Source organism: Mustela lutreola, chromosome 3 (assembly GCF_030435805.1).
Source record: "Mustela lutreola isolate mMusLut2 chromosome 3, mMusLut2.pri, whole genome shotgun sequence".
Taxonomy (NCBI): domain Eukaryota; kingdom Metazoa; phylum Chordata; class Mammalia; order Carnivora; family Mustelidae; genus Mustela; species Mustela lutreola.
This window is the reverse complement of record NC_081292.1, coordinates 184,431,430-184,459,266: the sequence shown is the minus strand read 5'-3', so window position 1 is coordinate 184,459,266 and position 27,837 is coordinate 184,431,430. Positions and strand designations below refer to the sequence as shown.

General features: G+C 51.1%; 1 protein-coding gene across 1 annotated transcript; it reads right to left on the bottom strand.

The window, feature by feature from the left end:
• Window positions 1-888: 888 nt before the first annotated feature.
• On the bottom strand, window positions 889-21,565 carry IGFBP5 (insulin like growth factor binding protein 5). Its single transcript, XM_059168094.1, has 4 exons — window positions 20,458-21,565; window positions 7,049-7,278; window positions 6,719-6,838; window positions 889-5,518 (listed from the first exon to the last, which is right to left on the bottom strand). Exons 1-4 carry the CDS (start codon window positions 20,789-20,791, stop codon window positions 5,387-5,389), a joined length of 816 nt encoding a protein of 271 aa, XP_059024077.1. The 5' UTR covers window positions 20,792-21,565; the 3' UTR covers window positions 889-5,386.
• Between the last annotated feature and the right edge of the window lie 6,272 nt (window positions 21,566-27,837).

Genomic DNA, 27,837 nt, shown 5'->3' with positions numbered 1-27,837 from the left:
GAAGGGTCTCAGGGAAGAGTTTCAGTGACCCCTCAGAAGCATGCATGCCCAGGGACGGGCCAACCCCTTGCCAGGCTGGGCTGCTCCCAATTCCTCCACTGGCCACAGGCCTCGGATGGAGCGGGGTCCTGGGTTTGGGCTGGGCAGAATAGGGACACCGCCGACTCCGTCTCTGTGCTGGGCCCGATGACTGGGCCCGATGACTGATGAGGCCCTTTGGGGTGCTGTAGGGGTCGTGGGGGAGGCATAAAGGGCAGTGTGCTGCCGTGTGCCCCACACATGAAGGGGGCACGTGGAGTTTGGAAAGAAGGCACCCAGGAGGAAGGAAAGGCAGAACGTAGTACAACAGCAGGAAGGTGAAAGAGTCGCTAACTGTTTTACAGCTTTCTTCCTCACTGGGCAGGCGGCCAGGGGCTGGGTAGAAGCAGGAGCTAGGGTTCACCTTGGCCAGAGGTTCCCAGGAGTTAAGAGCTTAGGAGGCAGTAGAAGAAGCCACTGAGGCACATTCTAGAAACGCCTTCCTGAAAATCCTCTCCAAGGAAAGGAGACCCATCACGGGCAGGCTAAAGGGTAGATTAAGGCCACTTGACTGAGCAGCAAGGGCTGAGATTCAGGTGTGGGGGATGGTAGAGCAAGCAGGCGCGGAGCATGCATCGGCCCCTCGCTGCCCTAAGCACAGGGTGTATGTTAACTCCCTGAACTATTTTGAATGCATGGAGAGGGGGGCACCCAGGTTTGCACGGGAGGCCTGGTCTGGGGGTTCCCCTCGGTCTTGCCTCTGCCTGGTCTGTTCTTCTTGCCCCTCTGGCGTCTGGCCTGAGTTGACCCCCGCGTGCCTCTCGCCCTTCACCTGCCTTCCCTGGGCCCTCGGAGGACGCTGACGCAGGCTAACTGAATGCATAACTTTATTAAATAAATGCTTTGTCATGACAAAAGACAAAGATCAAGGAGTAACATAAATTATACGTTGAATAAATAGTATACAGCAATCTTCACTTTTTTAATAAAACGTGAGATCCTCTGGCTTTTTTTTTTTTTTTTTTTATTTCCTCAGGTACAAAATGCTAGACAGGAGGCGGGCCCCTCTGCATTCAGGTGATTTTTTTTTTCTGCTTTTTTTTTTTTTCCCCACAAACTGGTTTTATTTGTCAATTTATTTTTTCATCCTTTTTCACCAGTAAAGATTATGAGCATTTATTTAAAAAAAAAAAAGTTTAAAACAAAACAAAGGGAGATAGAATAGAGCTATGATATGTATGTATGTAAGACTAGAGAGCTACAGTAATATGTGTGGTGGTTATTGCTGTCTTCAAAAAAGAAATAAAAAAAAACCGGTAGGCAACTCGGAATCTGAAGGAATCTTGTCTGACAACTGTCTATCCGTGTGGGCTACTGTGTGGTGGTGACGGCGGGCGGGCGGCGGCGGTGGGAGATTTGAGACTCAGGGTGGTGGTGGGGGACCAGAGAAGCTGGGGAGGAGAGGAGCGCAGGAGGCTGACACTCTCCACCTTCCCTTTCCCTGTCCAGAGAGAGGAGTTAGAGAAGGAGAGTGACAATGGCTAAACGGTAACTCCATTAGAAAACCAAGAAAGTATGTTTATAAAAAGAATCAAAAACCTAGGAGAAAAAAAAAAAAAAAAGTGGAGAAAAGCGCATACGTCTTGCACTTTAGTGGTTTTAAAAATAAAGACAGTACAATGCCCAGGGGGCTGGATGGCAAGTCCCCAACCCCTTTGCCACCACTTCTCAAAACTTAGCCTCCTTTCTCTAAAAATGTCCTCTTCGAGCCCAAGGCATGCTTCTCCTTGGCCCACGTCCCTCTAAAGTTCCAACCTGCAGCGCAGCCCTCTGCGGGGGTGGGGAGGGCAGTGGGAGCTGAACAGGTGGAGGGGGGCAGCCCCGGGGCCCCTGGAGAGGGGTGCGGTAGGCATGTGGCCGCCCACAAGCTAGGTAGCCCGCGAGCTGAGGTGGGGCCCACCTCCCCAGGGGAGGCTGACCCTGCAGGATTACTGTGGAGACCACTGAGACGGTGATGGGAAAATGGGTGCGGAGACAGGAGGTAGACCACATGGGGCCTCCCGGGCCTCCTGTCCTCCCCTGTTGGGGTGAGGGGGTTTGAATGTCTCCAGGCCTGTCTGTCCAGGCCTGGCTGTCTGAGAAACCTTACAGTCTCTTCCATCCTGCATGCCCTGCTTTGCCCAGGCGGGTAGGGAAGCTGTGGGAGAAGGAGGGTCAGTCCTGACGAGGCCCTCCTGGATCATCTGGCAGCAGTAGGAATGACAGGTAATCCTCTCCTGCTGGAGTGAGGCCTGAGTCAGAGGGCAATAGGAAGAGGCCTACTGCTGGGTGGGTGGGGCAACATTTAGTCTTGAGGCCACAGAGAACTCCAGAGCCTAAGGCCTGGAGTCAAGAAGACCCTTGCTTGGGATCCCAGCTCTCAGCGTTTCCCACCAGCCTCCCCGCCCGCCCTGCCCCAGGGATGCTCCATGTTCCTCCATGACTCCCTCCGAAGCCAGGCCTCCCTCTTGGGAGATTAGTCTCATCTGTCATGAAGGTCCAGCATCCTCTAGGGCGTGGCTAGCTGAGCAGAGTCATTGCAAGTGCTGAACTCACAGGTTTGGGGGAGTCAGCATGAACTCTGGACACCCGAAGACACTGGTGGACTTAAACCAGGCCATACTCTTCCCCGCCTTGTGGCTGCTGGCAAAGAGCCGAAGGAAGGGGCAGACACCCATTTGGAGTCCAGTAAATAGCAGGAGGGAAGGAGAGAGCCCCTCTCAGGAACAGGTCCGGGTCTTGGGAGGGGTGTGGGGTAGGGTATGCAATTCCTGGCTCAGTCTTTTCTTAGGGGGAATGGCACCCCAGTATCCACTTGGCAGATCCCAGTTAGAGGACTGTTCGAGATCCACAGAAAGAATGGGCAAACAGAAGAGTGAAGTGGGAAAGGTTTACAATACTGGCCTAAGACACAGAAATGTGAGTCAGGGGTTTGGGGAGAGCTGTGCAGAGAGATGGGGCACATGAACGCAGCAGGTCAAGTAAGTCCTGGCGGCTGCCAGCCCCATCGGGCCCTTTGTCCTATGACAAGCGACCATCTCTCTTGTCCCAGCCAACTGTCCTGTCCGGGGGTGGTGGGGGGTGGTGGCAGTGGCAGGAGACCCCCCCCCCCCCCCCCCAAGTTCCGTAGCTGCAAGCTTCCCACCAGCTGAAATCTATTTGCTTGTCTGCTGTCCCTCCTCACGGCCCCGAGTTCGGTGTTGAAGTGGTCTCCACGGCGTCACACCATCAGCATAGAGCAGAGAGAGCTGTGTTCACAGCGAGGAGGAGTATCCTTTGCCAGAGTCCAAGCCCCCTTCCCTGGTGGGCTAGCTCCAGCCTCTGAGGACAGCCCTGAGGTTGCTGATTTGTTGACGAAGTCAGCAGGAACGGGAATTCTCCTGGTTCAGAATCTGGCGGCCACATGCCAGCACCCTTGAGGCCTCCCTTCGTCCTGGGCCTTTCTTCCATCCCCCACTCCAGGGAGAAAGCCCGCACGGGCCTGGGGGGGATGAGGAGCTTGAAAGGCTCTGGCCCCAGTCCTTCCTTAGAGGGAGAAGGTGGCCGTCCGAGGGCACGGTCTTGTCCCTTCAAAGGCACAGCTGGCCTTTGCTGATCCTTGCTCCTGGCCAGCGGCTAGGTTCTAGAACCTACCTCATTTCTCTCTGAGGAACTGCACCCCTATTCTCCTCTTTCTGTCCTCTGGAATCCCAAAGAGCTTAGAGGGCGGGGACCCGGGAAGGTGCTCTTGGCTTTGTCCCCCCTTCTGCTGCTTGGCTCGAAAGCTGGAAGGGGGCAGTTCTCCACGCTTCGTCCCTCTGCTCCTTCTTCTCCGGCCGGCACAATCGCTTTTCCATTTCCCTGTATTTAAATCCGTTCACTTCCAACCCGCCTGCTGCCATTTCTCATTTCAGTCTCTCTCCTGCTCTGCTGGCTTCAAAACGCAGGTTCTGCCCCTTTGAAAGGAAAAGGCTGGGCAGGACCCGTGGGTCAAACTTGGACCTGATGTGTTCCTTTGGTGCAGGGCCCAGAGCCAGTGACTTCCGGAGGGTCTAAAGGCTAACTCGAGAGGGGCTGGGGCTGTGGGGCGCCCCACGGACAGCCCTCATCTACCTGGCTGGGTGCCTCCCATGGACGCACCTGCACCCGGGAGATCGTGAAGGCGTCCAACACCGTGGCCCGCCGAGGGCTTGCGTCTGCTGCTGCTGGGAGGCTGGCAAACACAGCAGTTACGGGGTGTGTTAGAAGAACAGGGGTTTTCTTGGTTTTCCCAGAATGAGGAAGCTCCTCAGAGTCCCCCGAGGAACTACTTTGAAGAGTTAATGCAAACCTTTCAAGGAAAGGAAAGAAGAAAGCAAAAAAGAAAGAACATAGACGTATATGCCTTACATATGACTATATGGAGCCTCGTAGAGAAGTCTGTACGAGGCCGCCTTGATTTCAGCCTATCCTCCCCCAGAGAGGCCATGCTGGTCGTGAATGGAGTGCCACGAGGGGCTGAAAGCACCCGTGTCGGCATGGTCTAGTCCCCTTGGAAGAGCAGTCTCTCCATTCGGGGCGCGTACTGCTTTCCCAAAGTCCGCACCGGGACTGGAGTACGCACACAGACGTCATCTTTGTGATTCTGTTCCGGAACACCTATCTATCTAACAGCACTCGGTTAGTCATTTGCTTTGTTTTGAGAGGAATGGAATGCATTTTAGTTTTCATAAGTTTGGGGGAGGGAGAACCCTCTGCTGGGGGAGAGGGGGGCGGGGGCAGGGTCAAGCCATGCAACTTGCTGGCTGGAGGTGGAGACAGGTGGTTTCCTTTCTCCCCTGTGACTAATCCAGACGGGAAAACGCCCAAGGGTGCCATTGAATGCCACACCTGGGGCCGTACCTTCCAGTGCCCATACGTCTCCCAGCTCAGGCCAGGGCTGGACACAACAGGTGGGTCCAGCCATGGTCCCGGGGATCTTTCCTTCCTCTCCACATTCTTCTTTCCTTCTTCGAAACTCAGCTTGTCTCCCCCTCTCCTCTACACGTCCACTTTCTTCCCTTCTCTCTCTCATGTTCCTCCTCCCTTTCCCTCCCTGTCCATTCAACTTGCCTCAAAAAGAAAACTATTTTGGGGGGGGCGGGGCGGGAGTGGGTCTCCTTAGCTGTTTGCGTCTCCGCTGTTGCCGGTTTGAAAGTTGAGACCTTGCTAGAGATTCCGAGGTCCTCAGTTTCCTCAAATAGATAGATATATGTATTTTTTTTTTCCCCTTAAATGAGATGAAATGAGTGGCGTCCTGGGGTGGAGGGAGCTGCTGGCTGGAGTCGGGGCTGGGGGTGGGAGGGGTGAGGGAAGGACGGGGAGGGGACGGTCACTCAACGTTGCTGCTGTCGAAGGTGTGGCACTGAAAGTCCCCATCGACATACTCCATGCCTGGCAGCTTCATTCCGTACTTGTCCACGCACCAGCAGATGCCACGTTTGCGGCCACGGGAAGGCTTGCACTGGGGTGGGGAGAGCAATAGGCAGTGAGGATGGCAGTTCCCCGCTGCCCCCTTGCCCGGGGTCGGGGGCTCTGCTCCTGCCTGGCCCTTGTTCTGGCCCTGCTCCTTATCTTCCATGTCCCAACCCTCAGGGTTGTGGTATGCGCCCTGCACGGGGGGATGGCCCCGGGGGGAATGCTCAATTAGACAGTCTGCCAGTGGCTAGCTCTTACAATCTCCTTTCTGTCCCCCATCCAGGGTCTCCAACTTGGGATTCTCCATAGGGCTACGTGATCTGATGATGATGATGGTGATGGTGCATCATTTCTACAGTACCAGACACTACTTAACACTTCCTGCAGAGTACAGCCTGTAAGTGTTTTATAAAGATTAATCCCTAATCCGTCAAAATTGCATAAGGACCGCAGGTACAATTATCATTCTGCATGAGATACTCGAGGCAGAGACATTAAATAACTAGGTAAGGAGGACGAAGCTCAGAAGGGGGAAGGCCAACAATTGACTCAAGGGAGTCTGGCTCTTGGCCCCCAACTTAGATGAAGGGAACACATAGGGAGCATCAGGGCCACCTGGGAGGGAAATTGTTAGAAACGCAGAAGTCTCAGAGTGGGACTCAGCAACCAGTGTTTTGATAAGCTTTCCAGGTGGTTCTGATGCTCCAGGAACAGGGAGAACCACTGGCCTAAGATATTAGCATTACTAATACTATACTAATACTAAGTGTACTAATACTAATACTAATAGTAATACTAATACTAATACTAATACTAATACTAATACTAATACTATACTAAGTATTACTGGTTTAACCAACAGCAATGCTGCCCAAAGGGTAGCCTGGCTATGAATGGGACGTAAATGATTAGCTGCCTCTGAACATTTGCTTTGCAGTCCTTATCTCTGTGTACGTGTTTATGTGTGTGCTCATCAGAAAACAGTATACGTAGCATGTGAATGACAGTGATATAAAGTTTCCTTTTTAAGGAATTTACGTTAGCGAGGGGGATCACTAAAACGGAAGCAGACTACAGTACAGGAGGGAGTGGGGAAAGTTCTGAGTGGGGGTACTCGCGTGGATATTGAGGGTTCCGGAAACACTATTGTTAATGACAGAAACCATAAGCATTGAGAGGAAAAGGTTTTCTGGCAAGTGCCGCTTTCAGGAGCCCTCTGAACTTGGGCGCATGGGACGGGGCATACCTGCTTTCTCTTGTAGAATCCTTTGCGGTCACAGTTGGGCAGGTACACAGCGCGAGGCACCATGCGGGGGCTGGCTTTGAGCTCCTGCAGGGACGCTTCCATGTGTCTACGGCAGGGGCCCTGTGTGAAGACGGTGGGGGTGAGAGATGTGGCAGGAGCTGAGGAAAGCATCTCTCCATGCAGAATGCATGGCCCAGGGCACTGGGGGCCAAGAGGATATATGGAGAATTTTGTTCCAACTAGTCACTCCCAAAGATTTCTCCTCTTTGTACCTGTCACGCTCCCTGGGTGTAGGAAGTGTGCAAAGCCTGCAGAGTCCGTGAGACTCACCTGCTCAGATTCTTGTCTCATCTCAGGGGCAGAGATGACCCGGGGATGCGCAGTGTTCTCAGCGCCCCCCACAAACTTGGACTGGGTCAGCTTCTTTCTGCGGTCCTTCTTCACGGCCTCAGCCTTCAGCTCGGAGATGCGGGTATGCTTGGGCCGGAAGATCTTGGGCGAGTAGGTCTCCTCTGCCATCTCGGAGGTGGTTGGTTCCTCGTGCTCATGGGAGTCTCTCTCTGCAGGGGAAGGAGGCAGAGGGTCAGTCTCTGGGGCAGAGCCATAAGGGCAGAGCCTGATGCTCGGAGGGTGTCTGTCCTCCAGGAGCTTCCCTGACCGGGGGAAAGCAGAAGGAGGATGAAAGAGTCAGCGCTCGTCCAAGAGCTGGGACGTTGGTCGCAGGATTGGAGTCCAGTGGAGCAAATCTAGGAAGACTTGGCGGGGTTGAAAAGACCATGCTGATCAACGAGGGCGGGTCGGACAGGAGGGAGAGGACATGCTGGGGGCAGGAAGGGGCTCGTGGGAGGGAAGGAGCCCCTGGGGGCGCTCAGGCACTGGTGAGGTCTTGTTCACCGAGGGGCTGGCTAGGTAGCTGGGCAGTGGCTGGGGTGGCCCAGAAAGGCACCAGGTGGAGATGCAGGCTGATGGAGGAAGAGAGGTGACAGCCCAGCATGGACAGGAGGTGAAGTCTATCCCCAAGTGGGGTCTTCATGCTTCCAGGGCTGTTGCAACAGATTTTGGGAAAACTAGGAGCAGGAGGGTCCTTGGGGTCCAGACTAGCAGGGTGGTGGGGAGCATCACGGCGAGGAGGGGACCTGAGAGAGCCGGACACGGGGGGCCTGCAGGGGTGCAGTGCGGGTAGGTGGGGGACCTGGAACCCCAAGGCCCTGCTCTGGCTCAGGGCTGGGTCTGTGTTCTGGGCCCTGGGAGGCTGAACATAATTCAGCTCCAGGCCAAGAGAAGCGGACAGCTGGCTGGGACTAGAGCAGTTATATATAGGACAGACTCGGTGACAGTCTATACTTAGCTGACTTATGACCTTTAAAGAAGTAGGACTTTGTTCATTTATTTGTTGATCCGATAATTCCAGCCCCTGGCCTTTTCTCCATGCACAGACTTCCAGTACGTTCTTATCTCACGGGCTCCCTTCTCTGGGGCTCCCTTTCTCTTCTCGGCTCCTTGACCCCGCCGGCCTCGGCAGACCCAGAGTGAGGAGGGCTCCACCACTCTTCCCAGGTGGGCAGGATGTGGCCAGGATGCCCACAGTGAGACTGGGTGTAAGTGGGCCAGGCAGGGGTATGGCAGCCTATCTTCACTGCCTCTTTTGTTTTCACATTTTAGAAAGAGAAGAATAGGGCCCTGGAGTGACCCTGAATAACTCGGATGAGATGAAGGAAAATCGTCTCCTCCACCCGCCTCACTGTCACCGGGCTCTCCAGGAACCACGGTGACAAGGCCCTGGAATGGAGAATAGGAGAGGGATCCAAGGAAGCAGGGAGAAGAGATGCACAGGGAAGGAGAATCTTGGTGAGAAGACACTGTTTTGTGCCCCCAGGGGCAGGAACCCTCTCTCCAGGGGAAGTGCCAGGTGTGGGTTAAGGGAGATGTGTGGGGACCTGGCCTAACCAGGTCCGGACGGCAGGTGGCAGGAAACCCCTGAGCACCTGTTTGTCTCTTGGCTTGGGATTTGTCAAACTTAATTGAATAGGTATCCGGTCTTTAAGGCCCTGGCAGAGGCGTTCCCTGCCCTGAAGAAGCCTCCAGAGGTCTGCAGTGTTTTGGGTGGTTAGCTGATTTTGGATCTTTCTCCACAGAGGGGGAAGGGAAGTAGTCACCGGAGAGGGAGATGATGGGGAGAGAGCAAACAGGAAAGCAATGGGCGGGCTTTCTCTGAGCAAAATTCAGTGCCAGGTCCCCATCCCCCACTTTTGGTCTTTCTGTCCCTCTTCCCACCTTGGCTTGACTCTGTGTTACGACTCTACAAACCTGCTGTGATTGTTCACAGCACGGCGGCGATGTGCCTGGCAGGCAGAGGAGAGCCTTCTAGGGTGAGCTAAAGGAGGGATGTTTGGAGTAAAGCAACTTTTCCTTCACTGTGGGACAAGCTAGCACGGGGTGGCGTGCAGGGGGGAGCAGAGCCTGCTTGGGGAACTCTGGACAAACCGAAAGACTAGGGCTCTGTGATCTAGTACATAGGCCCAAATCCGAGGCTCAGGTCTTGGGGAGAGGTGCGTGGAGAGGAAAAGCCGACTGAGGCTCAGAAGGGTGGCTGAGCCTATCTTGCTGGGTGATCTGAGATGCTTCACTCAACCTCTCTGGGCATCACCAAGCATCCTGACCCTGAAAAAGCGGTTGGCCACTGGTAGGAGAGAGGACAAGAGATGGTTGCCACTGAAAGGTGGGGGGGGGCATTCTGGGGGTGCATGGGGGACATTCTGGGGGTGCATGGTCACGCCCTTTCCCTAATCAAGATTGTAGGCAGATGAAGTGAGGGAAGACGGGTGGGAGGTCCGGGGCTGACCAGCACCTGTGAGAGGGCTGGACGGCAACTCTAGAGGCTGCTTCAGCTAGGCTGGAGGGCCCGTAAATTGGTCTCACGGGCACCTCCGTGGCTGGGCTCTAGGGGTTCCCTCTTCCACAGGGAGATCCCAGGAAGGTGCTTACTCCCAGTGGCAGACAGTACCAGCTCCTGGAATCCTTCCACTAGACCGTTAGGTCCATCTCCCTGTGTCCAAGCAGGAACAAGGACACGAATGTGTCTCGGAGTACTCTTTCTGGTTCTTAAGACATCTGGTCAGAAGGTATCATGCCCTCCTCCACCAGATGTGATGCCACCTTTCACGGGGCTTCTCTCTCTGGCCTTAGTGGACGTGGATAGAGGCATGCTGGCTCACTGCACACCGTGTACTGACAGCTCTTCTCAAGACCCTCCCTCTTCTAGGACCTTTTCTAAGAGATGCTGTGAGCTGCTTTTAACCTTGATTCACTCTTCCTGGGAGGATGGGGCTGTTCACAGGGGTTCAGTGAACTTGGGAGCAAATTTCTTTGACCTTAGTCTTTTCTCTGAAAGTGTTCAAGTATGGCCTTGGGGCTAAGCACATGTTGATACTGGAAAACGATGCTGATTCCCATATGTTCTTGTATGTTCCTTAAGGAACTCAAAGCACTTCTGCAAACCCTCTTTCCTTCCCTAGGGTCGCAGAGGTAGGGTTCCTGAGGGCATGCCCTCCCTAGTTCACAGGCTTTTTGGCTGCTTCTGGTCAGGCTTAAAGTTTTCATGTGCCTCCCGGTTTTAGTGCCACGTGACCCCGTGGGACCTGTTACACAGAGAGCAGGACAGTGGAGTAGCAAAGATACTCATCAGGGTTTTGTGGTCCCCTGCAGGCTGCAGAGACCACAGAAATGTAGCAAAACCCCAGGCAGAGCTACGGAGATTAAAAGGCTGGAAAGTAAGACCAGCATTGGAATGCCAGAGCCTGCGAGCCCTACTCAGCAGCTTCCTGGCCAATTCATAAATAGGCTTTCAGTTTGGGCAGGGTTTACGTTTTAGATAAGACAAGCAGGCACATGTAGACAGGCGGCTCCTGTGATCTTTCATCGAGAGAAAATGGACCAAGGTTGCAGAGGGGATTTAGGTGGATGAAAGGGAGGACTTCCTGGTGAAGTTGCCCTGCCCTTGAACAGCAAGGGAAGTTCCACAAGCAGGCCAATACCTCTCATGGCCAGTAGATGGCGGAGCAGACTGATGGCCACGCAACATGTCCCCAGCGCTGGTTTCTGGGGACTGCAAGCAATTTTCAGATCTGGGACTTAGGTGCTGCCCTCCCCGACTTCTCTGACAGCTACCCCAGTCCTCTCCTTCTGTGTATCTGCAGCACGCATTTCAGGAGTCAGGGGGATGGACGGGTGAGGACTAGAAAAAACCCACATACAAGGTATGTGGCTCTCATACCACAAAGGTATGAGAGCTGGAGGCTCAAGCGGGGAACAAGGCAGACCTGTGCCTAGCCCCATGCTCCTTCTCTAATCTGTAGCTGAAAAGTAATCTGGGGTAGAAGAGAGACCTGTCTGGGGTCCCCCCCTTCCCATCTCTAGATGTCATTTTGAAAGGATTCTGCAGCAGATGGAAAATGTGGAATGCTCAGCCTTGTTCCCTCCTCCATGGGTAGCAGAGGCATGGCCTGTGAATTTTGTGATCTCATCCGAAGACCACGGAAGCGAGGGCTACCACATTGTCCTGATGGTTGCCTTTCAGGTGGGTTCTGAGTCTGGTCTGCCTTCCAGCCAGCTCTCTGATGGCCCCTGCCCCTGCCATGTTGGGGTGGCCAGCTCACCCTCTCCTTCATTCATAAGGCACTCCCAGGTCATGGTGCTGTGCCAGCCTCCACGGAGGCACACACAGGTACACAGCCCTTCCTCTGGCAACGCAAACACCTGCTTGAGGACTAAGCCATCTCCTTGTCCCAGCAAACACAGAGGGTGTCTGGTTGTAGGCCCTGCTGTAGGCAGCACCACTCACACCAGAGCATACTATGCCTGTTTCCCACTCAAGCTCTCTCGCAGGGGCCAGCAGACGCAGGCACATGCTCTTAAGAAGCCTTCTGATAGCATCCTGCTCTCTAGTCCAGTGATGCACTGGAGCGATGTTGGGGACCTTGCTGCCCCCTGCTGTCTAACCCTCCATCCTGGGACTCTTAGTCATTCCCTAGCACCATGAACGCCTGGTCCAGGGCTCGTGGTAGTTTCCCACTCTATCTTAACCTCATCATTGAACTCCAGAGAACTCGGGGTGGCCCAGATACTGCGATGTTGCTTACGGAAATTGAAGAAACCAAGGCGTACTCAGAATTCACAGCTCAGGAGGAATGTAGGGCTTTGCCAGGCCACCTGGACTTGGGCAGAGGAAAGTCTCTTTTTCTAGCCAGGAGACAAGATGCATTTGCCCAGAATCTCTCTACAAGGAATGAAAAGGGGAGCTGGGTTTCCTCCGGCTTTCATTCTGACTCCTTCGGTGGAATCTAAACACTTCTTAAGGGTGGAGCGTTGTCATCTATCTTTTTCTCTCCATTGTATGGTGTTCAGTACATAATCTTTAAATGGGGAGATGCACAGATTTCCTGGAGCGGTAAAGAGAAGTGGGTCTAGAAGCGCGCCTGTAACATAAACTCGGGCGCGCCACAGTTCCGTGGATGCCTTGCGAGGTCACCTCGCTCATGCTCTGGCCTGTAAGCTTGTAGCTGCTGCAGAGGGAGCCAAGAAGCGGAGGAACATGTCTCGGGGGATGGGAACAAGCGGGGGCTCTCCTGGGTTTCCAGGGCTTCTTTGATCTAAGGTTGTGCTATCCGTGACAGTGCTCACTAGCCACATGTGGCCACTTAAATGAATAAATATTAAATCAAATTACAAATTTAGCTCCCCAGTTGCTCTATCCACTTTTCAAGGACCCATGACCACAGTGGAGAGTGGCTGCTGCCCTGGCAGAGCAGATAGAGGGCATTTTCCTCCCTGCAGAGAGTCCCATCGGACAGCTGGCCAGAGGGCACTGATCCACGCCAGGCTGTGGCTAGATGCTTTGCACCCCCTCCCCACTTTGCCCCGTTTCCCTGCCAACCTCCATCCTCCAGCTTTCTGCTAGGACATGAAGCTTACGGGGAATGATGGATCAGCCGCTCACTGTTTAAAAAACTGTGAGGTGTGTTTCAGTCTCCTGAAGTCTGACCGTTTCCCAGCTGTGTATGCCAAATGAATCAATGACACCGTGTGTGCCTTTGCATAAAGAGTGCAGGCATAGGGAGGGGCTGCTGAGCCTTCCAGGGGAACTACAGTGTACCTCCTCCTAGCCGTTCCATCCCTGGCCAGTGTCTGCCTTGCCCCGATCTCTCTTGGAAGACACTGTTTTCTTTTCCTCTGCGGTCAGTAACAGACATGCATGTTCTGGGCTCTTTTTAACATGAATTACGGGCTGAGAAGGAAAGGAGCGCTGTCTTTTCAAGAGGAAAACAAACCCAAACAACCGTGATCCTAAGGAACAGTTGCAAAAAGACACTGGAGGAGCAATTTCACTTGGGGTGAATGGCAGAGACGGGGAGCAGGTTCAGAGCCTCAGTGACTAGACAAGGAGGGCCACGGGCTTACCCTGCTGAGATCCTTTCCAGCCCTCACTCCGTTTCAGTCCAGGAAAACTAGGGGACTGCTCTAGACCAATACGAAGTTGGCCAATGTCGGTATGTAACATCTCTATCCTAAACAGAGAAATAGAGACACCAGATAGCCTGGTGGGTGAACAGTCAGAAGAGTCGGACTGCCAGAAAGTGTGACTGCCAGCCCCAGGCGAGAGCAACCAGTCCTCACCGGGAGAACTCCCTCCAAAGCATCCCCTGTCTAAAGGCATTCCTTCATGGTGCATCAAGGCACCAGGTTTCCTTCCAAAAGATGCAGAGAGAAGAGGTGACCAGCTGCCCTCGATGGCATAGATAAGTCAAGTTGGTGACACTCCCCCAGGATCAAAGGCTGGGGTCTCACTCATACATCTCTCACTGTCTTGGGAACAGAGGTACAGAAAGGATCCCCCTCAACTTTCTCCCCTACGGCCAAAGGAGGGTGGAGGGTGGGGACTCCAGTACATGATTTCTTGATCTCTGGGAGACAGGTGGTGATACATTTACACACATGAGAAATACACATTTAAGTACAACGTCCTAGATGATTGTCTCTGGCTGGGTTTCTCTAGAACTGGGGAAGGTAGAGCACGTTCAGTGGAAACGTTCCTATCTAATCAAGGGAATGGAGGGGCTAGGTGCAAAGCAGCCATTCAGAGGAGAGGGAGAGGAAGCACTTGGCCATTTCTCTGACCTGGCTACACTTCCACTCATGACTCACCGCAGTCCATTCAGAACATTACAGTTAGGCAGCCACCTTCCCTGAGAATGGTCCTGGATGACCAGAAGGGGGTGGCAGGGAGCAGGCAGCCAGAACCTTCCCCAGTCCCCCTAAGAAAAGAGAGCTGCTGGGTGTCAAACAAGAGTCCTGTGGTATCTGGCAATCCAGATTCAGACTCTTCCTTTTGGACTCTTTGGGGCAGGAGGGGAGAACGGAGACGTTACTTCCCTTCTCAGGTTGGGGGCAGGGGCACTTGCTGGTGGCATCTATACTTTCCAGTTGGGTAGGCTATTAGCCACATGTGGCCGTTCAAGCTTGAAATGTGGCTAGTGGGGTTGAATTTAAAGATTTATTTCATTTAGGGGAGCCTGGGTGGGTCAGTCTGCTGAGCGTCCAACTCTTGATTTTGGCTCAGGTCATGATGTCAGGGTCCTGGGATGGAGCCCCGAGTTAGGCTCCCACGTGATGTGGATCCTGCTTAAGATTCTCTCTCTCCTTCTCCCTCTACCCCCAACTCAAAGAAAAATTATTTCATTGAAATTAATTTAGATTTAAAAACTAATACTCAGTGTGGTTATTGGAAACTTTCTGAGTGTGTCTGGAAGGACTCAGGTGTATGAATCCAGTTCCTCAACTGTAAATTGTACGAAACTTAAATATACAGAAACTTAAATATACAGTATTTTTAATGCAAAGTTCGTGTCCAAATTCAGACATGCTGTAAATGCAAACGACACCTCACATTTCAAAGACTGCATATGGAAGAAAGAATGTAAAATATCTCATTGTAACTGCTTGTGTGTATGTAGTTATGATAATATCTTGGAAACATGGAATTAAAATAGTATGGTTAAAATGAATTTCACCTGTTTCTTTTTGCCTTTTTAAAAATATGTGTGACTAGAAAATTTGAAATTACATGTGTGGCTTGTATTGGATTTCAACTGGCCAGTGCTGCTCTTAAGGGTCTGGGACGAGGGTCCTCTTCAGTGGGGTGACAGAACGTGGAGACCAGTCAGCTCAGCTGTGACGGTACAACCCGAATGGTTCAGGATAACTAGGGCCCAACTCATCTGTGGGGACCAGCAGAGGTTGAAGGTCGCCAGGTTCTGAGTACAAATTTGGTCTGGTTCTTGCCTCAGGTTTCGGCAAGGGAAGGCCCATGTCTGAAGGTTGAGGTGGAGGGATGACAAATGAGGGAACTAATCTCTTTATATTTAACTCCACTGGGGTGCCCCTGGCAGGTCTAACCCATTGGGAAGAGGACCTTAACCTATATGCCTTCTCCTTCAGATTCTTACGAATTCTCTCTGCCATTCCTCAGATCCATCTGAAGCCCCCAGCTGTAATCAGGAGGCCTGTCTCCCTTCTCCTTTGGAAGGATGGCCGACATCCCTGCCTGTGTTCACAAACCCTGTGATTTTCTTGCTCTCTTCCTTAGCGACTCTTGGGGGCAGTGGTTTTCTCTTCCCCCTCCTACCCCCTGGAGTTCGGGTCTCCTCATACTGCTTGCCTGCCTCCATGAAAGGCCTGTGCTGGTGGGGGCTGGTTGCCATGGGAAGCTGGCTGCTTCTGGGCCATGTTCTCCTTCTGCACGGTGGGCCAGTGAGGGCCTGCCTGCCTTCCCACATCAGGAGAGAGCTCCCTGCGGTTCAGCAAAGGCAGCTGAGTCCATGGACCCAAAGTCTGGGCTCAGCACTGTCCCTTTCCAGCCTCCTTGTCCCCATCCCTCACTAAACAACTGGCCTAGGCCAGTCTTGCTTCCAAGACTATGGAGGAGAAGGGAGGCAACAGAGTGTGTTGAAAATAGAAAGGGTGTTGTGTTCTCCACTTTGAGGCAACGTCACTTCTTCCCTTAAAAGACAACACTCTCCCCCAGTTCGTCTTCACAAGTATTGTGCCATATTTGCTGAAGGCCTTGTGGCACGTTAGGCAGGGCCCCAGCAAGAGCCCAACTGACAAGTGACTCTGTACCCTCCACCTCAGTGTTCTCATCTGTAAAACCATCACTTTGAGTGCTACGATCTCGGGGTTCTCTCCAGCATTAACACTCTTGGGTCAATACCTAGACCATTCCTGGGGAGACACTAGGACTGAGCTGAGCCAAGTGGCCAGGTAAAAAAAGACACTTTGTCTCTCACTGAGGTTTTCAGTAGCTCCTCTGGATTTAGATATATGTATATATAAAAGGCATCATAATAGAAATCATGGAAAGAAATGGAACCGGAAACACAAGTGGGAGATCTTCTGGATATGAGGCAGTGGGGGGTAGAAGCTTAGAACCAGCTTCTTTGTTTATTTCCTTATTTATTTTTGCAAATATGCAATAAATCTCATTGTTTTGGAAAACGCATCCAGATTGCCATTTAAGGATGCTCTCTGGGGACTGAAACTTTTGGATCAGCATAGTAAAAATGCAAAACAAAAACTCAGACAAAACCCCTCCAAATTGCCTCATCATCTTTCACCACATCCAACTTCCCTCCACCCTCCGTCTTCACTTCTGCTCCCTGTTGGTCCCTCACTGGTACCTGGTCTGTTTATGGAGTTCTTCCAGTTTCTGGGTGCAGTGGGCTTGGAATGTGCACATCCCTTCTCCGAAGTTTCTATGTTCTATGCATTAAATAACCCAAAGTTTCAAAGGCATTGCTCAGATACAAAGTAAAAACTACAGATAAAAATCACCTTCCTTTCCTGCTAGCCATCTCCCCTTCCCCTGCCCCCGCCACCCCTTATTAAGGGGCCCAGAGCTTCTGTTGGGATTCCCGCTCCCATGCCCTTTGCTGTAACCCTCATAGTGACCTCTGCCTCCTAGGTCAGCCTGGTCCTCCCTCTGCAGCTGCAAACCCACCTGTCTGCTCAAATCCAACCCAAGCCCCAGCACTGACTGGCAGCTGCTCCAACTTAAAATCCAAGTCCCCAAGGAATGCTGTGGAGCTAGGGGAAGGAGGGGGGGTAGTGAGAGGAAGGGAGAAGAAAAGAGAAATATGGTAAGAAAATGAGCTCTCACTGTGGCCAACTGTCCGTGTCCTTCCAGTCTGAGCTGACACAGCAGAAAGAGGGGGCGGAAGGCAAGAAAAGTCAAGTTAAAAGCACCATCTCTCATCTTCCCGGCTCCCACTTTGGTTGGCTCAGGACACAGCCAGCCTCTCAAAGGCTTATTTCAAAGGGAGGGTGTGCGGGTGGGAAAGGAATTTGGCTCCTTTGGTTTTCCATGATCTTGTTCAACAGAGACACAAATCTGGCCAATAAACCTAACTCCAGGGCTTGACTTCTACACGGCATTTGGGCCAGGCTTGGAGAGGATGCCAGGGTGATGGACGCCAAACATCTCAGAGAAGCAAAGATGGAATTTATTTTTACTTCGGTAATATTTTTTCGTTCCCAGATCATACTATTTGTCCTCTCTTTCTTATTTCTCAACGACAGAACTGAAACTCAGAACCCATTTCTCCCTGTAACCCAAGCTTAATGTCTCATGCGCTCAGGAGAGATCTCCCAGAACGGAGCAAGTATGTATTTCGCCCTCCTGGCCAGAAAGCCACAAGGGTCCTTCTCCAAACAATGCCCAAGCAAAGCCCTGTGCTTCCTTGGCTGGATCCAGCTCACCCATATTTATTGAGCTTGGATCAATAAATAACTCCCGTCTCCCGCCTCCCTCCAGCTTCACACACACTGCTCTCTGTTTCTATATCTATCTCTGCCCCAGAACTGGCCAAAATAAAATGCAGGGCCCAGTGCGCTCTCAGCACCCAATTCCCCGGCAGAGCAGACTTGCTCTCGCGTTGCTTAGCAACGCGCCCAGCAAAACACCAGTCTGGGCCCGCCCCGCCCTCAGCTCTTCCTCCCAGCAGCTTTGGCTGCCTGCCAACTCGCTCTCCTCAGCTCCCCGTTTCGGATTCTGGAAACGCACTGTTTCTTTTGGTCAAAAAAAGATATGTATCTATATCCATATCTTTCTTCCTTTATGCATATATCTTTTGACTTAGGTGTGCGCCTATATATGCATATCCTCTCTATCTGTATGGCAACCGCAGGAGAGAGAGGCAAAGCCAACTTCTCACTGATGACTTTGGTAAGGAGACATGGTAGTAGGGTGTTGAGGAGCAGATTTTTTGGTCAAGGGAGCTGACACTCTCCTGCCTCTCTCTGTTCATTTCCTTCTCTTTATGAACCCTCTCTGCGCCGTCTCCAACTTTTGGGGCACCCACTCAACAGTTTTCGAGTTGAAAGGCTCGAGCCAGGAGTGCCCACTACCATACTATCTTCCGGGAGGAAGGGGTCAGCTCCTGTTGCCATCCTGCAACAATGGTTGGTCAGGCACCTGCCAAAGGCGGCGTGGAGTCCCAAGAAAGTCCGGGGTGGGGATGGGAGGCACCTTGAAGGTGGGTGTTGAAGAATGGTTGGCAGAGAAGTCTAAAGGGCATCTTGCTTGGGACAAAAAACCCGTGTGTGTGTGTGTGTGTGTGTGTGTGTGTGTGTTAGGTTGAACTGGAAAGTTGGATGATGCGCCAATTTGCTCTTCCAAGCAATTGCGCGCGCGTGCGCGCGCCTTGCGCGCACACCCTCACACCAACCACATCACAGCAACCACACGGTTGGGCAAATAAAAGCGGGGCCAGAATGCGGCTGAGTGATCCCTTGCATACTTTCGATGTGACCGGATTATTACCCAGAGCGCTCGCTTCCAAGTCAGGAAACGATTCATGCCTTTTCTCCACCCGTCCCCCTAACCCAGTCCCCCCCCTCCTCCGCCACCGCGCCGTTCTTAGCTCTTCCAAATCCACATCCCCGAAGATGAGGGCAGCCAGGACCGCCTTCGAAAAGTGGCTCTTAATAAAAATAACTCCACAAACCGGCCTCTAGGGCCTCCGGGATCTGCGCGTTGCACTCTGCTCCTTTTTGGCAGGCTGCAGTCTGGAGGACCACTGCCTCTCGAAAAGTGGGGGGCGGCTGAGGGCGACAGGCAAACCCTGCAAGCTTTGCGGGGAATCCAGGCTGAACCCAGGAAAGTTCTCCTGCCGCTTCGCAAGCGCTGACGCACTCTTACCGCGCGATAGTGTGCAGTTTGTAGTTGCGAAAACTCATATTGGGGTGCCCTAATGGACGGGATGGGAGGGAAAAAAGGGCTTCGCTCCAGTGGGAAACTACAGAGAACAAACACTATTTAGCTAAGTCTTAAGCCCTTTGGGGGAGGATGAATAACCAGATTGACGTTTCAGAGCCCAGATTTTCGTGTAGAACTCATTAGACTTAAAAAAAATAAAAAAGTAAGATCAGGTAAATCCAAAAGGAGCCACATTCTAAGGAAGGAGGGGGGGCAGAACTGTTCTGATCGGAACAAGCAGCTCTGTTAACTTTTTAAACCTTCGACTCCAGACACAGAGAATTTGGGGGCGGGGCCACTCGGGGGCGGGGCTACGTGGAGGCGGAGGGGAGGCTCCCGGAGCGCGGCTTTTCGGTCTCCGCCCAGTTGATTTTGCATTCTGTGTTTCCAGGGCCCCTCTAGCATTTACACCACACCCACTTGTGATCCAGTTTGAAAGATTGAGGTGGTGGGGGGTGGGGGGTGAGATTAGCACTGGCGGGGAAGTTGCGATGTCTGAGTTCTATATCCCTTCTTGCCCCTATATCCACCTTTCTTCCTAGGTAAAATCTGAACTGGGGCGGGGAAAAAGGAATTAGATTCAGGGACCAACACTCAACAGGGGAACAGAAATCCTTCTTTCCTATTCCTCTCAGGCCCCCCTCCCCCCACCTCCCCACCGCCGCCGAGCGAGCTAAAGTAATTTTATCCTTCCCGGAAGGAAAAAAGGTATTTGGCATTTTAAGATGTTTTAACGCTATGCCACAATCACACCAAGTCAAGAGCGATGGGTGTGCACGTGGGAGGGGCATAAAAGCCCCCCCCCCCCGCGAAAGGCGTTAGCTTTCAAGCGTTTCTGCGCGTGTGTGCGCGCGCGAGTGGGTGTGGGGATAAAGGGGAAGAAACGCCAGGACGGACTGGTAGGGGGCAGGGGCAGGGGCTGGAAGGCACAAAGGTGGAATCACCGCAGAAGACCGGTAACGCTTCTCTCTCCAGGTTCCCAATTGAAGCAATATTTTAACAAAGAGATTTTTTTTTTTTCAAGTTTAGAAAAAAAACCCCATATTGGGTAGGTGGGTACGTGCGTGGAGGAGGGAGCTGATAAAGGAACACGCACCTTCTGAGACTAGAAATTGAGTACCTAGGGGCTTGGACATGGAGACCGAACGCCCTCAAAGCCAGTATTCAGAAGGAGGGGGAGGAGGTGGGTGGGGAAGGGTTGGGGTAGGGGCGAGGAGAAGGAGCGAAAGCTGCGAGAGACACGGGTAAGAAAGCAGCCCGGGGTAGCTGGATCCGTCAGGCTCTAATTCCGAGGTGCAAGGACCCTCCCCGCCCTCCTCCCGGGCTACACTCCGGCTCCAAGCCACTTGCTGGCCCAAGCGCGCGGGGCCAGCCTCCCCTGTGTCCCCCGGCCGTGCGCCGCGTAACTGACTGGCACACTGAGCGCGCTCACCGATCTTGGCTTGCTCGCGGTAGCTCTTTTCGTTGAGGCAAACCCCACGGCCGTGCAGCAGGGCGTGCAGCGGCTTCTCCTCGTCCTGCCGGGGGAGGCAGCGCAGCCCCTGGGCGCAGCGCTCGGTGTAGACGCCGCACGACTGCCCCTCCGCCAGGGCGCAAGTCATGCAGCAACCGCAGCCCGGCTCTTTGACCAGCTCGCAGCCCAGGGGGCTGGGGGGGCACATGGAGAGGGCTTTCTCGTCACAGGGCTCGCAGTGCACGAAGGAGCCCAGGCCCTGGGCCGGCCCCGCACAGGAGGCCAGCAGCAGGAGGACCGCGGTGAGCACCATCTTCTCCGAGTCTTCCTCTTTACCTTGGGGCGGGACACGAGAGCGAGCGTGTAGGGAGAGAGGGGCCAAGAGGGCGCCCGGAGAAATTAAAAAAATTTTTTTTCTGGCAGGTAGAGCAGGTGCCCTCCCCCAGACAATTGCAAAACGTAGGGAGAGATGGAGGGCTGAGGTGCCTGCCGGCAAGTCCCAACTGCAAGGATTAAAGGACTTGCAACAGGTTGGGGGGAAAAGAGCCGCGCCAGGTGCACGCGGAGGGAGTGAAAGCCGGAGAAACAACCCCCCCAGCCAGACCCGCTCAGAATTACAGGGAGGAAAAAGCCAAAAATTGTTCACCCCAAAGCAACCACCGGAATAATGAGCTCGGAGGCTGTGGAGAAGGGGGTGGGGGGGAGAAAAATGGGGCTGTCTGCAAAAATTTTGTTTAAAGTCTAAAATGCACCCTGCTCCTTTCTAACCTGCAGCTGCCTGCAGCGCGCGGCTGCCGGGGAACAGGTAAGAGGCGGCTGCGGTGGCCGCGAGAGTGGGGGAAAATGTCGAAATCAAGAAATTTAAAAAAAAAAAAAAAAAGGCCCAAATCCCAAAGCCTAACACCTCTTTGCTCCCACTCTGTCACCACCTCTTCGAAATTTGCAGGTTCTCCGTGAAGCTCGAAGAAGGGTGCAAACGGAAGAGGGGTAATTAAAAGGAGCAAGAAAAGAGAAAAAATCCCACACCGATTTGCCCCTTTCCTAGCTCTTTTCCCCGGCAGAAGTTTCCAAAGAGACTACGGGCTCCGGTGGAGCAGGCGCTTTTAAATAGACGGCCCCTGGCCTCCAGCCAGTTTGTAGCTGCTATTTGAGCTCCCCAACACCCAACCCAGGCGAGGATGCCAAGGAGCTTTGCAGTACTAACTCACACGGGGTGGGGGTGGGGAGAGGCCTTCTAGACACACGGGGGCTCCCCTGAGCTCCCAGAACAGTGCCCCCCTCCCTCCACCCCCGCCCCCCCCCCCCCCCCGGAATGTAAGAAAGGGGGTTGGGGGACTGGGCTGGGCTGCCTACGAGGGAGGGGGGGGGAGTGCGAGTATAAGGGAGAATTGGAGGAGCTGGTGGACACAATGAAGACTAAGTCGGTCTCCCCCTCCCTCCCACCCCTTAACTAGCCAAGGCCCAGGCTGCAGGGAGAAGCATTTTCTTATTAGCCAAGTGGATATATACAGTGCCCAAGAAATTCTTCCCAAGCTTTGGGAAATGGCTGTCTGCTGGTGTCTAAGTTACTGTGTGAGGGGTGTGTGTGTGTGTGTGTGTGTGTGTGTGTGTATTTGAAGGGGAGTGTTAGTGTAGGATGGCCAGCTGAGGGTAGTGAGCTGAATTAAAAAGAAAGGGGGAAAAATAAAAGAAAAGCGAAATTGGATTTTCCCCCCTAAAAGCCCAGGAAAGGGGATTTAATTAAGAGCATTTCTCCTGCCCCTGGAGTGCAAGTGACTGTCTTTGGTCATATGATCAAGAGGTGGCCACTTTCCTTCAGCTCCATTGTTGGCCCAGGGAGGTTTTGTGTGTGTGTGTGTGTGTGTACATGCACACACGTCTGTGCACTTGCTCAAGCTTGTGGGTATCTGTATTGTGTATACTTGTGGGAAGGGATACTCATTCAACAGCATTGTAAAGAGTTTTCAGAGACTCGTGCTTCCCGGAAGATACTAAGTCTGAAAAATCTTGCCTGGTGACCTAAGGTATCCTGGTGTGGGCTTTTGGGATGGAAGAAAGGCAGCTTGGAGTGATACCTTCCCTTCACATTGGTTTACTGGAGCATTTCTACTGGATAGGGCCACATCTCTGGAGGGAGTGGGTGACAGACCAGAGGCGTGCCTTGTTACAAGGCTAACTGGCACGCACAGGTACATCTCAGGACTGAGAGCTGACAGGGCCGTGGGACTTGTTCTGAAGAGATCCTGACCAGGGACATCACTCTTCTATTTGAAACCTCAGGCAACCTCTTCAAACACTATTGGGTCTCTGCTTTCCTTGGTGAAACAGAATGAAAGCTAAAGTCTTAAAGGAAGGAAGGTAGTGATTTTCCTTTGTTTCTGAAATCCACATGGCTGGGCTGCGGACTCCACAGCCCGATCAGAGAGAAATGACTTGTCCTTGGGGCCCCATTTGGGAGGACCTGGGGTGGGACTCACCGCTTTTACATTTCCTTCATCCCTTTAGAAGTGCTCTCACTTTCCTTTGGAAAAAGGGGCTGCATTTCATGAAGTTTGCCACTAGACTGCACCCTTATCTGTGATAAGAATTCTGTCTGTAGGACTGCTCTTAAGAAAATATTTCTCTTGCTGGTTTGGTTCAGGAGCATCTCACTGTATGCTGTTAACATTCCCAGATCCTGATCTTCCTGCTTGCTTATCTGTTTGCTGAAAGGCACGTTTTTAAAAGAGGGCTCAAGCTTAAAGTTGCACTTTTATTTGTATTGCCAGAGGGGTTTTAGGTGTTGGCTGGGTGAGGGAGGAGGAGTTGTGTGTAGTGATAAAAAAAAACCCCAAAAAACTAAAAACCAACAGGACCCTGAACAACCTCCCCTCCCCCCAAACTGCAAGACCTGTTTGCATTGCTTCTCCCCTCTGTCTGGGGGCTTGGAAAGGTAGGGGGAGAATTAGTATTCAAAAATTTGGTTGAAATATTTCAGGAACCATGGGGATCATGTTATTTTCCCTTTTGTGTCAAGTTCAGACTGGAAGAGTGGCCCAACAGTGTGCGTGCGGTGTGTGTTCTGACCCCTGCTCCTATTTCTGCACCAGCTCAGTGGCAAAGCTGACTCCAAGCACACTGGTAGCATTTAAGATGAATGGGGAAATTGTGGTGCTCCTTCCAGAGAAACATGAGTTGCTAGTTCCAGCCACCCTCTATTCTGAGAGAGACGGCCTCCAGTGACACGTCTTTTTGTCTAGCCGACTTCCAGTGGCTGGAAAATAAAATGTGTGAGGACAGGTAGAAGGAAGAGGGGGATGATTCATGGAGAAGACGAAAAGCGTGGAAAGGAGGAGGAGGTAATGGCTGGGGCTGGTCCTTGGGGTAGCACGCAGAGGGGCGGTGGAGAGCGCGCACTCTGCAACCCTGTAAATGTGAAGTGACCATTCTGTGTGTCTGCTTAGAAATGAGCCTAAGTCATGAGGGGTTGAGAGCTGGTAGGACAGAGCTGCTCTTCTGGGGACCTCTGGCAGACTTCTGAAAACACAAAGAATTCTTGGTAGCCTGGGGCTGTCTACTGTGATTTTTTTTTCCTCAAAGACGGGACTGATCAGTTGGGTTTGCTTGCACGAGTCCATACTTAACACAAGAGAGTGGAAGAGAGGTTCTGGTATGTGATGTTGGATTATGGGGCCTGCCTATGGGCCTTTCTCCATTTTTTTCCCGTCCTCCCCTCCACTCTTTAGACCTAGATCTGTTCACAATCACCTTTGGGGAAAAAAAAATAATTTGCATCAATGAATTTAGCTAGGAGGGGCTCATTTACTCCTGCCAAATGCAAATGTCAGAGGTCAGGTTCCCTGCCCTCCTTTATTGATGATGTGCTTTCCCTGCCTTGAGCTTCCCAACTCGGCTTCCCACCCTGCCATGTCTGAGTTTTGATGCTTTCAACCACATTTTTCTTGGAGAAGTAAGAAGTTAAATATCATCCACTTGTGTCTCATCCCCTAGAGATCACTCCTCCCCATTCCTTTAAAAAACTAACTGCATATCAAAACCACGTCTCAAGAAATGAAACCAAGTAAAAGATTTATGCTTTTCTATGGACAACTTTCAAAGGGCGAGTAGCATTTTTATTTTATAAAGCTTGATTATTTTCTGTTAAGTTTTTAAGTGATTTTTCAAGGCAAGGGTGACACCCGATATCACAGTTTGGGAAACTGGACTTGTAATACGACATAAAGTATCATGGGTTCCTCTAGTTGGAAAGGAAAGATGTCAACTAAGGGTCTTGTCTTCATTCTTTTCCTTTGCAATACTCTCCTCACGGCCTTAGACAGACTTGCCGAAACCATTCCCTGTGCTGAGTAATTACTCTGTGTTAAATATCTTATGAGATTGACATCAGTCCCTTTCCCAGAGACCAGCACACATCAGGCATACTGATGCTGTCACTTCATCTTAGTTTAAAATGAAGGTATGGTCACCTTTAAGAAATAAAGCAACTGGTCACTCAGGTACCCCCCCCCCCCCCCCCCCCCAGATAAGGGAAGTTAGCAAGACTGAGGTTTCTGCAGAATGTTTAAGGCAGCTCTGTTGTAGTGATGGGGCTGAAGGCTAGGTGGCAGAATAGATACATCATTTCAAACACGCCTCCTTTCTCCAAGGGAAAGAAGCAGTCTCTGGTGGAAGTCTTTAGCAACAGGGACAAGGGTTGGGGAGGGGGGAACAAAGGCACCGATGGAGGGCCACATCAATACCCTGTGGGTCCTCTGTACATCGCCCTGGCCTTGGCACTTACTTACCTTTGCCATGATAGCACCGATCCAGTGGAGGAAGGCAGCTTCCAAGTCTCACTAGCAGCTATATTCATGATCACTGTACCTTGAAGACAGGTAGGGCCAGGTCAGAGCTTGATTACTTTGGGTACATCAAAGAAGGTCCTGAAGCTTCTCTGATGAATAGTTAGAATATGACCTTCAGCCAAAGTGCATAAAAAGGTCCTCTAAAAAATTTTCAATGTTAATTATTGTATATTTCAACCATTCCAGTAGCAGAAGATAGTGTTAACAGATAGCCTCTACTCACCACACATGTTTAACATGTTACTATGTTGCCATCCTTGTTTGAAATTTTGTTAAAAAGATCTATAATGTTACAGAGAACAGCTCCCCCCTTCCCTGCGCATGCATTCCCCTTCAGCCCCTGGCCCTTCTGTGCAGACGTAGCCACTCTTTTGAAAGAGCTTTGTATCTTTTTGCACTGCATTTTCCCTAGGTTTTACGTGAAGTTTCTTACAGAACAGAATTAGAACGATTTTGAGGGTGAAACCACAAGCTACTTAGAGTTAATTTTGTAGCGGTGCTTGGTATGGTGGCAATTTAACTACAGTCCACATTGACCCTAGGGCTGACTTTTGATGAAGCTGGAGCCAACTATGACTCACAGTGACTTATATTTCTATGTGAGCAATATGCAAGTTAATAGTTTTAAGAATTGATGTTTAGAAGTCTTCTGGAACTGTTCCAGAAAGATATGGCAGAATAGGGACAGCTCCATAAATACAGTTTCTGGTTGGAGGCCTTCTTGGATCATGGGATCTGACATGTTTGTACAATGGACAGCCCTAGAGCTGTGTTTGAATTTTGGAAAAATGAGATTAACCAGAAAAAGTGATCTGTTGTGGTTTTAAAAAACAGTGTTGGTAGAATCAGATCTGGGAGGGAGGGGGATGGGCTACATAGGGAAGACGGAATAGGAGGAGAGGGATAGTATGTTAACTGCTGGAAGCAGATGCAGCTGAGCCATGAAAAGGCCAAATAAAACCACAGTGCATGGTTGGAATCTAGGTTCCATTACAATTCAGGGGAAAGAAACCATAAGAGCTAGTTTGCCACCACTAGTCCATAGGGCAGATTTGTGTGATTTAGAAAAAGATACCCTTCCTCAAGACACTTTACATCTATTTGTCAGCAAGTTGTTATGAAATACAGACTTTGTTAGAATAAGAATCTTTACTCACCCTTCCAGGAAATTGTCATAATGAATGTACAATCTACGGGACTCTTATTATGCAGTACCCAACCTGCGAAACTGTATGTGGTGGCACTGGTTGGGAAAGTTGAGCCTGGGTTCCAAACGATTAGGAAACACTGTTTTTCTACTAGCGTGGAAAGGACTGGTCTAGTGACATGGTTATCAGAGTTGAGCCTGAAGGGGCCTGAGACCCTTCAAAGCAGCTGACGCTGGCTGACTCTGTTCTCAGCTGGGCCAGTCTATACCTTTGTGCTATTCCTTAGAGGAAACCATGCCTTTCAATGCTTGCATGATTTTGCATAAGCTGTTCATTCTGGCAAGAATGCCTTTCCCCTCTGTTCTGATTAGTGAACTAATCATTACTAAAGATCCAATTGAAATCACATCTACATAACAGATTTCCCCAACTCCCATGTGTGATTTCCTAAAGAAGCCTATGTAGCAGCCTTTATCCTATGTGGTCCTCTGTGTCCTCATCAGTAAAATGGGGTGGGGAGGGAGACTTATTTCCTACCCCGTATGGTTGTTTTGAGCCTTGATCGAGGCAGTGTCTGTGAGCCTCATTAATGCTTACTCAGTATTACCTATGAGACCAAATCTTCCCCTTTAGACCGGATGTTTTGAAGGACCCAGGGTCCTACTCATCTTTATCTTATTTCCACTTGTCCTTTTCCTACTTCTTGGCCAGGAGATTCCAGGACAGTTCCTAGCAGAGAAGGCCCTTAATAATTACTTATTAATTACTCTTGAATGAAAAACATTTGCTGACCCTTAATGATTCCAACATTTTTCTAATCACCTAGTTATGTCTGCATCACTCTGACAGTTGGTAATGTCCATGTTGGTATGTTTCTATTCTGTCCCTTTATATACTAGTCTGGTCAACACTTTGTTTCTCAAATGTGAATCATTTAAATAACAGTATTTTAAAATCTTTTAAAATAATAAATTCCAATATACTCTTCTTGTTGGGCTTAAAATATGTTAATTATAGTGTAACCTAAATATGTACATATTAAGGCATAGGCTTCATAAGCTCATCTCACCAGAAAATCCAACAAATACGTAAATGAACTCAATCAAAACTGCAATCCCAACAAAATACAAAGTGATACCATTAATTTAGCGTGTGGATGTTTAGTTGAATGGATGTTTTGCTGAAAAGAAATCACTCATGTCATGATTATGGTTTAACTGTTACAGTGCAAGTTTTTTGGGGTTGGTGTATACGTGTTTGATGTTCTTTTGATGATTTAATTCTCTCACTTTTTTTTTTTTTTAAATTACAATGGAGTCATGGCTTATGTAGTGGTTAAAGTAAGCTTGAAATACAAAAATCAAGTA